Here is an 11,267-nt window from a genome sequence, read left to right on the forward strand (position 1 = left end):
GGCTGTCCCTGTCCCTCACCGGTCACTGCTTTGGGGGTGACAGGGTGACACCCTCCCAGTGCTGCCTCCACCCCGAGCGCCTGCCGGGGTCCCCGGGGCTGGCTCCGTGCCCTGCCCGCGCCTGCTGCCGGTGCCGGGTGATGGTGATGCCGGTTCCGGTGCAGCACCGGAGCCGCTGCCGGTGCCGCCGGTATAGCGGCTGTGCCGTGATGCCGGTGATGGTGCCAGTGCCGGTGCAGCGCCGGCGCTGCTGATGCCGGTGCCGCCGGTGCCGCCGGCGCCGCCGGTGCTGCCGGTGCCGGTCATCGCTCCCGCAGTGCGGGGCTGGGGCCGGTGCCAGGTCCTGCCGGTGCGGGGCGGGTTCCCGGGGGCTGCGGGCGGAGCCGGAGCCGGTGCCGGTGCTGGTGCCGGGGGCGGTGCCGGCGGTGCCGGTGCCGGCGGTGCCGGTGCCGGGCGGAGCCCCCGCGGGCTGCGGGCGGTGCCGGCCCCGCCGCGGTATAAAGGGGCCGCACGGGCCGGGCCGGGCGCACAGCGGCGGCGGCGGGTGGGGAGCGGCGGCACCGCCACCGGCACCTCCACGGTGAGTCCCGCTCCCTCCTCCTCGCTCCCGGCCCGCTGCTGCCGGCTCGGGGTCCCCCGCGGCGCTGCGAGCCCGGCGGCACCGGAGGCTGCGGGGCCGGGGGTAACGGGAGCCGGGAGCGCCGGGACCGGGGGGAGCCGGGAGCGCCGGGGGCGGCGGGACCGGGGGGAGCCGGAGGGGCTGCCCGGGAGGTGCCGCCGGGGGTCCCTGGGCTGGCTCCGCGCCCCGCACGTGCTCGGGCACCCCGAGCCGCCCGCACCCCCTGCCCGCTCCCGGTGCCTCTCCGCAGTCCCGTCCTGCCCGCGCCGCCCGTCCCAGCCCGCAGCGGGCGGGGGTCTCGCCGCTGCCTCCCCGCAGCCGGGGGTCCCCGCACACGCTCGGGGGGCGGAGGGCTCTGCGCGGCCGCGATTCCCCCGGGGACACCCGGTCCCTGCCATCCCCGTGCCCTTCCCTGTCCTCCAGCCCAGCCATCGCCCGCGAGCGGCCGCGCTCCTGCCTGGGTGCATGGGGGTGCTGGCACCGTGCTCGGTGGGGCACCTGGGACCCTGCACCTCCCCTGGCACACACACAGCGGGGTGTGGGGCACCCCCGCACCTCCTCTGGCCCCGCGGAGGCACCGGGAAGGTGTCACCCCCAAACGGTGACCGGTGAGGGACAGGGTGGCCGTGGGGCAGCAGGGGAGCAGGGCCACCCCGCCTTTGCGTTCCGGGTGACCTGATGGGGAGGATGTCCCCGTGCCCTGACGGCGCCCCGTGTCCCCCCAGATGCCAGGGAGCCTCTCCACGGCCCTGCGTGTCGTGGGGACCAGCCTCTTCGCCGTGGCGGTGCTGGGGGGAATCCTGGCCGCCTACGTCACAGGGTACCAGTTCATCCACACGGAGAAGCACTACCTCTCCTTCGGCCTCTACGGGGCCATCCTGGGGCTGCACCTCTTCATCCAGAGCCTCTTCGCCTTCCTGGAGCACCGGCGCATGCGGGGCGAGGGGCAGCCGCTGCGGCCGGGGCGCTCCGTGGCCCTGTGCATCGCCGCCTTCCAGGAGGACCCCGACTACCTGACCAAGTGCCTACGCTCCGTCAAGCGCATCGCCTTCCCCGACCTCAAAGTGGTGATGGTGGTGGACGGCAACGGCCCCGACGACACCTACATGCTGGACATCTTCCACGACGTGATGGGCTCCGAGCGCTGCGGCAGCTACATCTGGAGGAGCAACTTCCACGCCTGGGGCGAGGGGGAGACGGAGGCCGGGCTGCGGGAAGGGCTGGCCCGAGTTCAGGCGCTGGTCCGCAGCAACACCTACTCCTGCATCCTGCAGAAGTGGGGCGGGAAGCGGGAGGTGATGTACACGGCCTTCCGGGCGCTCGGAGACTCCGTGGACTATATCCAGGTGCGTGCATGGGCTGGGGGATGTGGGCAGTGGGCGTCTTGGGCGCGGGGGCTGCGGGTGCAATGGGAGCGGCCCCGGGAATCCCCAGGGCTGGATCTGGCCCCATACACTGGCCTAGAGCCACCAGGGCTGGGGGCTGCTGGCTCTGGGGTAACTGAGGTGTTGACTGCTGCCCATGGGTGTCCCATCAGCTCCTCCTCAGCACATGGCCTGCTGTGGTGTCATCCCGTGGGACAGTGTGGCACGGGATGCAAGGTCCCCACACGTGGTGGCTGGGACAGGTCCTCCCTCGGTGCCAGCAGCCAGAGAAGGGTGTCCTGGGCAGCGGTGCCCCGGTACCGCTGGCTGCTCCGCTCCCCTCCATCGCCTGCCGGTCTGCGGGGCTCTGCCCGGTCTCGCCGTCCGTGGCTCAGGCTTGCCTGGCTGTGGGCTGGGCTGTCTGCCGGGCGCGCGTGGGCGGCGGGAGCGGGGCTCGACGTTCCCTCTGCCCCCAGGTGTGTGACTCAGACACCGTGCTGGACCCCGCCTGCACCGCCGAGATGCTCCGCATCCTGGAGGCCGACCCCCACGTCGGCGGCGTCGGCGGCGATGTCCAGGTACACCGGCGTGAGGGAGGGCAGGGCTGGGGCCCCGGGGCCTGCAGCGCTGCCGGGGCTCACGTCCGTCCCCTCCCCAGATCCTGAACAAGTACGACTCGTGGCTGTCCTTCCTGAGCAGCGTGCGGTACTGGATGGCCTTCAACGTGGAGCGCGCGTGCCAGTCGTACTTCGGGTGCGTGCAGTGCATCAGCGGCCCCCTGGGCATGTACCGCAACGCGCTGCTGCAGCAGTTCCTCGAGGACTGGTACCACCAGACCTTCCTGGGCAGCAAGTGCAGCTTCGGCGACGACCGGCACCTCACCAACCGCGTGCTCAGCCTGGGCTACCGCACCAAGTACACGGCTCGCTCCAAGTGCCTGACAGAGACGCCCACGCGCTACCTGCGCTGGCTCAACCAGCAGACCCGCTGGAGCAAGTCCTACTTCCGCGAGTGGCTCTACAACGCGCTCTGGTTCCACAAGCACCACCTCTGGATGACCTACGAGTCGGTGGTCACCGGCTTCTTCCCCTTCTTCCTCATCGCCACCGTCATCCAGCTCTTCTACCGTGGCCGCGTCTGGAACATCCTCCTGTTCCTGCTGACGGTGCAGCTGGTGGGCGTCATCAAGGCCACCTACGCCTGCTTCCTGCGCGGCAGCGCCGAGATGATCTTCATGTCCCTCTACGCCCTCCTCTACATGTCCAGCCTGCTGCCCGCCAAAATCTTCGCCATTGCCACCATCAACAAGTCGGGCTGGGGCACCTCAGGGCGCCGCACCATCGTGGTGAACTTCGTGGGGCTGCTGCCGGTGTCGGTGTGGGTGGCGGTGCTGCTGGGCGGGCTGGCCTACACCGCCTACAGCCAGGACCTCTTCAGCGAGACCGAGGTGGCCTTCCTCATCTCGGGTGCCATTCTATACGCCTGCTACTGGGTGGCCCTGCTCACCCTCTACCTGGCCATCGTTGCCCGCCGCTGCGGCAAGAGGCAGGAGCAGTGTGGGCTGGTCTTCACTGAGGTCTGACCGTGGGGTGGTCCCTGGTGCCACGGCCATCCAATGTGTCAGGGTAGCCACCACTGTCCCCTCTTGCCCATCCCGGAACCACCAGGTGCTGGGGTGATCCCACGTGCTGGAGTGAACACCCCCAGACCCCTTTTTCCCAATCCCGGAGCTGCTGGGCAGCGCTGAGCGCTCCCAACCCTTGGCACTTTCATCAGATCTTGAAATCTTGCTTTTATTCTTTATTAAGGTGCAAACTTTTCCTATACTTTCCTTTTTCCATCCCAAGCTGGCCACGGAGAAGCCGAGCCAGGGCTGCCCATCACCCAGCCAGGTGCTGCCAGCGACATCCCAGCTGTGCCCTATGGAGCATCCCGGTGTGGAGCGCTGCTGGCCGCGCTCCCACACCCCATTCCAGAACCTTCCACCCCTCGGTGCTTTTACAGGGATTCCAGTCCCTCCTCCGTGGTGCTAGAGCACTCCCCAGCCCAGGACACACAGTGGTCAGCACGGTGCCAGCCCTGCTGGCTGCGCTGCCTCTGCCCCACGGCTGCGTGCGGGCGCGTACCCACGGGCAGCCCCCAGGCCTCTCGGGGGTCTGGCTGCTCCAGGAGGGCAGCAGGTTCCTTCAGCTTTGCCAAAGAGCCAAGGGGGGATCCTGGCATGGAGAGACTGGAAAATCTGGGGGGCTGTGTGCCGGCCGGGGCGTTGCTGGAGACCCTCTGGGGCCGTGTCATGCTCTGGCCACCCCACGGCCCTGTCACTCCCACCCCAAAACCTTCCCAGCAGTGGGGAGATGGGGATTTAGGCAAGGTGCTTCCCAACTTTCCCCTCCCCAGGGAATTCACTTGTGAGTCCTTTTTTCAGGACTTGGATAAAAACCCCTTTCTATGACGGAGCTTTTAGCTGTTTTTTGTTTAATTTAATACGAGGTTTTTTAGAAGACTTTTGTAGCTCTTTGGTATTGTTGCAGATGGTTTGTAAATCTATTTATTTTTGAACCTGCCAGGGGAATTTTTTTCCATATTTCGGGTGGAAAAGGCTGGTTTTTATATCCTGACGGAGTTGTGGAAATAAAGACTTGAAGTGAGGACACATGGTGTGTTTTGGGGAGGGTCCCTGAGCCCCCTGCCCAACTTGAGGGAGGTTGGTGCTGAGTCCCTGCGTGACACTGGTGTCCCCACAGCTGCAGGGAGGGGGTGGAAGGAAACATCTCCACTCTGGCACCTGCATGGATCCCTGGGATCTTCTGCACACTGTGGGCAGCCCCGGGGTGGGCCACCCCTGCCCAGCTCACAGGAAGTCCCCACCTACCACGAGCCATGGCCCCAGGGTGATCCACGGGGTCTGTGGCCAAGAGCTTGGTTGCTCTCTGAAAAGAGTCATTTTGGGGGGGACAAGTGACCCAGACACAGGACCCAGCAGTGCCAGTGTCCCCTGTGCAGGAGAGGGATGAGCTCCTGGATCTCCCCAAGTGCCTGCTGCTTTTTCCATCAGCAGATCACAGTTCGTAGCCCACATCCTTCCCCTCAGACCTTCTTGGGCACATGGGTGATGATGGGCTTGGGGCGGGTTTTGAAGAGCAGTTTGGTTTTGATGAGGGCAGTAACGGTGTAGTGGCCCTGGGGCTCCCCGGGGCTCTGCTGGGAGGCTCCTCCCTGCTTCACCAGCACAGCAAACGGCTTCTCCAGCTGCACCACCTTCCCATAGAGGATGTGGTGCCCCACGATGAGCACAGGGACGCCCTGGGGAGAGCGGAGGGTGAGGCTGGGCTGGGCTCTCCCCGGCAGGTCCCAGCGGTGTCCGGCCTCACCTCACAGGTGTAGTGCAGGTCTCCCAGCAGGCTCCCGGCCAGGTCCCCGCTCTGCCGGGGCTCCACCTCGCCCTGCAGCTCCAGCAGCACCCACTGTGCCAGGGCCCCGGTGCCACCACTGGGGAGACATGGGGAGAGTTACCTGGGCACCAGCGGGCACAGTGACCAGGGGACATGGGGACTCTTGGGGCTCACCTGGAGATGACGATCTGCACCATGCTGGGCCCTGCAGAGACACGGTCAGGGCAGGGCAGCGGGGAGAGGAGCAGGAGCCCCTGGCCCTTCCCCTCTAGGGGGATGAACTTGCACCCCCGGGCCCCACAGATTCCCCATGCACAGACCCCGTTCTGGGCCCACAGATCCCCCATGTACAGACCCCGTTCTGGGCCCACAGATCCTGAGATCCACCCCCCGGGCCCTATAGAATGTCCCCAGGCCCTCCAGCCCCCCAAGGTCCCCTCAGATCCCCAGATCCAGCCCCAGCACCCGCACTCGCCATGCCCAGAGCCGCCCAGGCCCTTCCCGTCCCCGAGACCCCCAGAAACCTCCCCCCAGGCCCAGACCCCCCTGCGGGCCCTGCAGCCTCCCCCAGACCCTTAGGCCCGGATCCCTCCCGTGGGCCCTGCGCCCCCCCCTTGCCGCCGCCCGTTCCCGCGGGGCGCTGGTGCCCTCCAGCGGCGCCGGTGCGGCGGGCACGGCCCGGGGCAGCCCGGCCGGGTCTCTCGGGGCCGGGTCCCTCCCGCCCGCACCGTGCGCTCGCCCCGCGCCGCGCCCCGGCCCCGCCGCCCGGCCCCGCTCCCGCACCCGCCGCCGGCCCCGCACGAATCTCCCGCCGCGCGGCCGCCGCTTCCGCTTCCGGTTCGGCGCGGCCCCGGGGCAGCTCCGGTTCCGGCGCGCCGCGCGCACGTGGGGCGGAGCGGCAGCGGAGCCGAGCGGAGCCGGGGCCGGCGGAGCGCCATGGGCGAGTTCGAGGTGCACCGGGTGCGCTTCTTCGGGCTGGTGCCGGCGGGCGTGCGCTGCCTCGCCTGCCACCCCCGCGGCTCCCGCCTGGCCCTGGCCCGCACCGACGGCGCCGTCGAGGTGTACAACTTCGCCGCCAACTACTTCCAGGAGAAGGTGAGGCCGCCGGTACGGGCCGTACCGGGATGTACTGGGCCGTACCGGGCTTTATCGAGCTTGTACCGGCCACGTACCGAGCCCGTACGGGGCTTGCTTGGTCCTTCCGATCGGCACCGAGCCTGTGCTGGGCCTGTACCGAGCCCAGCCGGGCCGTGTCCAGCCGGGACCAGGCTTTAGAGATCCGCACCGGGGCTGTGTCGAGCCCCGCCGCGGCTGTACCGGGCGTTATGTGGCTCTGCCGATCCGTACCGGGTGGTCCCGGTGCCGCGGCGTGACCCGGTCCCTGCGCAGGTGATCCCCGGGCACGAGGCGCGGTCGGTGGAGTCGCTGTGCTGGGCGGCCGGGGACCGGCTCTTCGGGGCCGGCCTCGGCGGGGACATCACCGAGTACGACCTGTCCGGGCTGAGCGCGGCCCGCGGCCTGGATGGCGGCGGGGGACCCATCTGGAGCATGGTGGCCAACAGCAGCGGCACCCAGCTGGCGGTGAGTCCCGCCGGGAGCGGCGCCGGGGCCGCGGGGAGGGGGTCCTGCGGAGCCCCGCGCTGATCCCGGTCCCCGCAGATCGGCTGCGAGGACGGCTCTGTCAAGATCTTCCAAGTGGTTCCTGGCGGGATCCAGTTCGAGCGGAACCTGGACAGGCGGAAAGGTGAGTCCCGGCTGCAGCACTGTCCCTCTGTCCCTCCGGGTGTCCCGGTGACCGTGGGGCTGTGACCCACAGGCTTTCACACGGAGCTCCCCTCCCTCCCCAGGCCGTGTCCTGTGCCTGTCCTGGCACCCCTCGGACACTCACATTGTGGCTGGCTCCATCGACTTCTTCCGTGTGATCGACGTCGCTTCAGGTACCTCCTGTCCCACAGCAGCCCCATCCCATCCCATCCCATCCCCTGGGACCACTGGCTTTTCCGTGCCCCGGGGGATCCCCCAGCCACCCCAGCCTTCCCCCACTGCAGGCCAGACGGTGCAGAGGATCATGGTGAACCACCACGTGGAGAAGGCCAAGCGCGAGTGCGTGGTGTGGGCCATCGCCCTCCTGTCCAGCGGCACCGTGGTCAGCGCCGACTCCTTTGGGAGGGTGCAGTTCTGGGACTGGGAGCAGGGCACGCTGGCAGAGTCCCACACCGTCAGCACCTCGGCCGTGCTCTCGCTGGCCGTGTCGCAGGTGGGTGACACCCCCAGGTCCCCCTGGCCGTGTCACAGGTGGGTGACACCCTCAGGTGACAGGGAGCAGGAGCTGCTGCACTCTGCCTCCTGGCAGTGCCCTCCTGCTGTTCCCAGCCTGCTCCCACAGCCCCGTTTCCCTCTGCAGAAGGAGGACAGCATGATCGTGGGCACCTCCACCGGGGCCACCTACCACCTGCAGCTGCTGCCCGTGAGGCTGGGCGGGCTGGAGAAGCGCTGGGTGCGGACCAAGCCCTTCCAGTTCCACAGCCACGACGTGCGGGCCGTGGCACACAGCCCCACCGCCCTCATCTCCGGGGGTAGGACCGCCGGGGGCACCGGGGCTGGGCAGGCTCTGCCCTCCGGGTACCTGCTGGCTGATCTGTGCTTGCCTTCCAGGCCTGGACGCCCAGCTGGTGATCCGCCCGCTGATGGAGAAGGTGCAGAAGAAAAACTACGACGCAGTGCTCCGAAAATTCACCTTCCCCCACGTGAGTGGTGTCTTGGAGCTGCTGGGGCTGGCAGGGCTGGATCTCCCTGCCCCTCTAGGTGCCCTCGTTGCCCTGCCAGGGTTCCTTCCCTGTGCCTGGCTCCCTTCTCTGCCCCGTTGTGTCTCCTTTCCTGGTACATCTGGAGGCTCTGCCAAGGAGCAGTGCAAGTTGTCGAGCTGGTCTTGCTGGTCCTGCTGGGTCTCCATCTCCAGGCTCCTGTCCCACGGACCTGATTTCCCTGCTCTCCCCCGCTCGGAGTCGCCGGCACCCCAGGGCATTCCGGCTGTGCCCCAGCCCGTTGTGCCAGGCTCTGTGTCCCTGACATCCTGCCCGTTTTTCCACGCAGCGCCGCCTCGTCTCCTGCGCCAGGAAAGCCCGGCTGCTCCTTTTCCAGTTCTCCCAGTACCTGGAGCTCTGGAGACTTGGCTCCACTGAGGAGACCGGTGAGTCACAGGTGCAGCTCTCTGGTGTCAGCTCCCTGGCAGAGCCCGGGCTGCAAGCAGGACTTTGGGAAGGGTCTGGGCACTCCCTGAGAATCCCCAGCAGCTCAGAGAGCCCCGTGTGGTTTCCCCACTCTCACTGGTGGTCTGTGTGGTTCCTTCCCCAGGAAAGGACGGCGAGGTCCTTCCCCTGTGCCGGATGCCCGAGCACCTGGTGCAGCTCAAGAGCAAGGTAGGGCTGAGCGGGCTGGGGTGCCCCCGGGGCAGCTGGGGGGTGTGTGCTGGGCTCTGGGGGTTCCTCGGGCCCCCCTGAGCCCCTCTGGGTGTCCCCAGGGCCCGGAGCACATCTACTGCAGCTGCGTCTCACCCTGCGGCACCTGGCTGGGCTACTCCACGGCCTCGCGCTTCCAGCTGTACCGCGTGCGCTGCGACGGGGACGGCGTCAGCCTCAGGAAGGTCAGGGGCTGCGGGGCTGGCCTGGCCACTGTCACTCGTGGGCATGTGGGTGGCAGTGGGCTGGCTGCCAGAGCTGCGTTCTCCCCACTGCCAGGTCCCCAAGGTGCCCAAGCTGCTGCCCCCAGCCTACCAGCTCCAGTTCTCCGCCGACTCCCAGAGCCTCTTCGTGGCCTCCGCCCGAGGGTCTGTCCATGTCTTCCAGCTGCTGGAGCCGGGGGGCTGCAAACACCTGCACACCCTGCGGCCGCCCTCAGGTGTGGGCTGGGGAAAGCTGGGCTGGGGGTTCTGGGCTCTGCATCCCCCTCCCCTGTGGGTGCACAGGGGTGTCCCCCTTTCCTGCCCTCAGGGGTGTGGGAGTCCATCCTCGGGGTGTTTGTGCCCTCGTGCGTGGCGCTGGGCAATCAGGGGGACTTGGGGCTGGGTGTCTCTGGGGTTTGGGGCTCCCAGCACCCCTCTGAGCCCAAGCTCTCTGCAGGCTGCTCCGAGGCCGTCTACCTGCTGGCACCGAGCGCCGACGGGCACTGGCTGGCAGCCGTCAGTGGAGACTGGGCCATCCACATCTACAACCTGAAATGCTTCAAGGTGGGCCTGGGAGTGACCCCCCCAGCCTCAGGGGACACGGGGTGGGGGACTCAGCATGCACTGCCCCCCTGGGAGCCATCACTGCATCCCTGGAGCGGGGCTGCGGTGGCTGTGGTGTGGGAAAGGGGGTCAGAGGCAGTCCTGGAGGTTCTGGTCAGGGGTGAGTCTGTGGGAAAGGGGGTCAGAGGCAGTCCTGGAGGTTCTGGTCAGGGTGGGTGTGTGGGAAAGGGGGTCAGAGGCAGTCCTGGAGGTTCTGGTCAGGGGTGGCTGTGTGGGAAATGGGTCAGAGGCAGTTCTGGAGGTTCTGGTTTGGGATGGGTGTGTGGGAGAGCTGTCAGCAGTGGCCCTGGTGGATCCCATCAGTGCACTGTCCCCTCCTGCAGCATCACTGCGTGGTGCCCAACTATGACTGCGCCGTATCTGCCCTCGCCATCCATCCCAGCACCAACAACCTCGTCATTGCCTACTCAGACCAGCAGGTAGGAGCTCTGCTAGCCGAGCTCTCGTGCCTCGCTCCCTTCCCTCTGCCCGTCTCTGTGCCATCAGGGCTGTCAGGTCAGTTTGGGGCCCTGCCTGGAGCTGCTGGCAGGAGCAGACAGCCCTGAGCGTGTCCCCGCTGTGCTCCCTGCAGCTGTTTGAGTTCAGCATCCCCGAGAAGCAGTACACGAGCTGGAGCCGCGCCGTGCAGAGCCGGGGGCTGCACCGCGCCTGGCTGGAGCGGGACTCGCCCATCACCCACATCACCTTCAACCCCAAGAACCCCTCTCACATCCTGCTCCACGACACTTACCTGCTCTGCGTGCTCGACAAGTCCCTGGTGAGCGGGCGGGAGGGTGGGAGGGCTGGGGGTGCCCGGGGGGCTCCTGCAGAGCCTGACCCACACTGTGCCCACTGCCCTCCCGCAGCCCCTGCCCGACGACAGTGCCCTCCTGATGAACCAGAGCACCCTCAAACAGCTCCCAGAGACCGCCAGGAAGAGGCAGCTCCACGCCTTCAAGATCTGCAAGAAGTTCCAGGTGGGTGATGGTGCTGGGGAGCGGGGTCAGGGAGGAGCTCGGTTCTGGAGAGGGACTGGGAACAAGGTATGGACAGCACACAGGGAATGGCTTCCCACTGCCAGAGGGTTAGATGGGATAGTGGGATGGAATTGTTCCCTGGGAGGGTGGGCAGGCCTGGGCACAGGTGCCCAGAGCAGCTGTGGCTGCCCCTGATCCCTGGCAGTGCCCAAGACCAGGTTGGGCAGGACTTGGAGCAACCTGGGACAGTGGAAGGTGTCCGTGCTGTGGCAGGGGGTGGAACGAGATCCCTTTAAGGTCCCTTCCACCCCAAACCATTCCCTGATTCCACGATTCCCATCTCCTGCCTTGCAGCCACTGCTCTTCATGGATCTGCTGGACAAGAACTGCCTGGTTGTGGTGGAGCGACCCATCATGGACTTCAAAACCCAGCTGCCTCTGCCTGTCCAACAGAAGAAGTTTGGCACCTGAGAGCAGAAGAAGCCACTCCAACCTCGGGAACTGTCTTTGTGCTGCCTTCCTGAGGCACTGTAAGAATTTTCTTAAGGTGCTTTAGGAATAAAACCTCACTGTTGTGTACATGCCCAGGCTCAGGGCTCATTCCTGTTGTCACACCACCATCATGTCATCATGATTTTCATATCCTTCCAG

The 11,267-nt window shown here is 67.3% G+C and overlaps 3 protein-coding genes across 3 annotated transcripts; 2 read left to right on the forward strand and 1 right to left on the reverse strand.

Annotated features, from left to right (window-relative positions):
* Positions 1 to 1,344: 1,344 nt before the first annotated feature.
* Positions 1,345 to 4,632, forward strand: HAS3 (hyaluronan synthase 3). Its single transcript, XM_059481425.1, has 3 exons — positions 1,345 to 1,965; positions 2,460 to 2,561; positions 2,642 to 4,632. The coding sequence occupies exons 1-3, from the start codon at positions 1,345 to 1,347 to the stop codon at positions 3,563 to 3,565; spliced, it is 1,647 nt and encodes a 548-aa protein (XP_059337408.1). The 3' UTR covers positions 3,566 to 4,632.
* Positions 4,175 to 5,578, reverse strand: CHTF8 (chromosome transmission fidelity factor 8). The gene is made up of 3 exons (XM_059481426.1): positions 5,550 to 5,578; positions 5,355 to 5,472; positions 4,175 to 5,286 (listed from the first exon to the last, which is right to left on the reverse strand). The coding sequence occupies exons 1-3, from the start codon at positions 5,570 to 5,572 to the stop codon at positions 5,071 to 5,073; spliced, it is 357 nt and encodes a 118-aa protein (XP_059337409.1). The 5' UTR covers positions 5,573 to 5,578; the 3' UTR covers positions 4,175 to 5,070.
* Positions 5,579 to 6,242: 664 nt separating this feature from the next.
* On the forward strand, positions 6,243 to 11,195 carry UTP4 (UTP4 small subunit processome component). Its single transcript, XM_059481492.1, has 16 exons — positions 6,243 to 6,470; positions 6,765 to 6,956; positions 7,035 to 7,119; positions 7,223 to 7,312; positions 7,424 to 7,632; positions 7,780 to 7,951; positions 8,031 to 8,122; positions 8,469 to 8,565; positions 8,730 to 8,794; positions 8,896 to 9,018; positions 9,113 to 9,272; positions 9,494 to 9,600; positions 9,984 to 10,079; positions 10,232 to 10,417; positions 10,506 to 10,616; positions 10,971 to 11,195. Exons 1-16 carry the CDS (start codon positions 6,312 to 6,314, stop codon positions 11,085 to 11,087), a joined length of 2,061 nt encoding a protein of 686 aa, XP_059337475.1. The 5' UTR covers positions 6,243 to 6,311; the 3' UTR covers positions 11,088 to 11,195.
* The last annotated feature ends 72 nt before the right edge of the window (positions 11,196 to 11,267 follow it).

The sequence above is a fragment of the Ammospiza nelsoni genome, chromosome 13 (assembly GCF_027579445.1).
Source record: "Ammospiza nelsoni isolate bAmmNel1 chromosome 13, bAmmNel1.pri, whole genome shotgun sequence".
NCBI lineage: Eukaryota > Metazoa > Chordata > Aves > Passeriformes > Passerellidae > Ammospiza > Ammospiza nelsoni.

Coding starts and splice junctions, on each gene's coding strand:
- HAS3 (XM_059481425.1), top strand. CDS start 1,345: ATGCCAGGGAGCCTCTCCACGGCCCTGCGTGTCGTGGGGACCAGCCTC. Junction 1,966..2,459: donor ACTCCGTGGACTATATCCAG/GTGCGTGCATGG, acceptor CTCTGCCCCCAG/GTGTGTGACTCAGACACCGT. Junction 2,562..2,641: donor GCGTCGGCGGCGATGTCCAG/GTACACCGGCGT, acceptor TCCCCTCCCCAG/ATCCTGAACAAGTACGACTC.
- CHTF8 (XM_059481426.1), bottom strand. CDS start 5,572: ATGGTGCAGATCGTCATCTCCAG. Junction 5,473..5,549: donor GTGCAGATCGTCATCTCCAG/GTGAGCCCCAAG, acceptor ATGTCTCCCCAG/TGGTGGCACCGGGGCCCTGG. Junction 5,287..5,354: donor ACCTGCACTACACCTGTGAG/GTGAGGCCGGAC, acceptor CGCTCTCCCCAG/GGCGTCCCTGTGCTCATCGT.
- UTP4 (XM_059481492.1), top strand. CDS start 6,312: ATGGGCGAGTTCGAGGTGCACCGGGTGCGCTTCTTCGGGCTGGTGCCG. Junction 9,601..9,983: donor ACAACCTGAAATGCTTCAAG/GTGGGCCTGGGA, acceptor CCCCTCCTGCAG/CATCACTGCGTGGTGCCCAA. Junction 10,617..10,970: donor AGATCTGCAAGAAGTTCCAG/GTGGGTGATGGT, acceptor CCTGCCTTGCAG/CCACTGCTCTTCATGGATCT.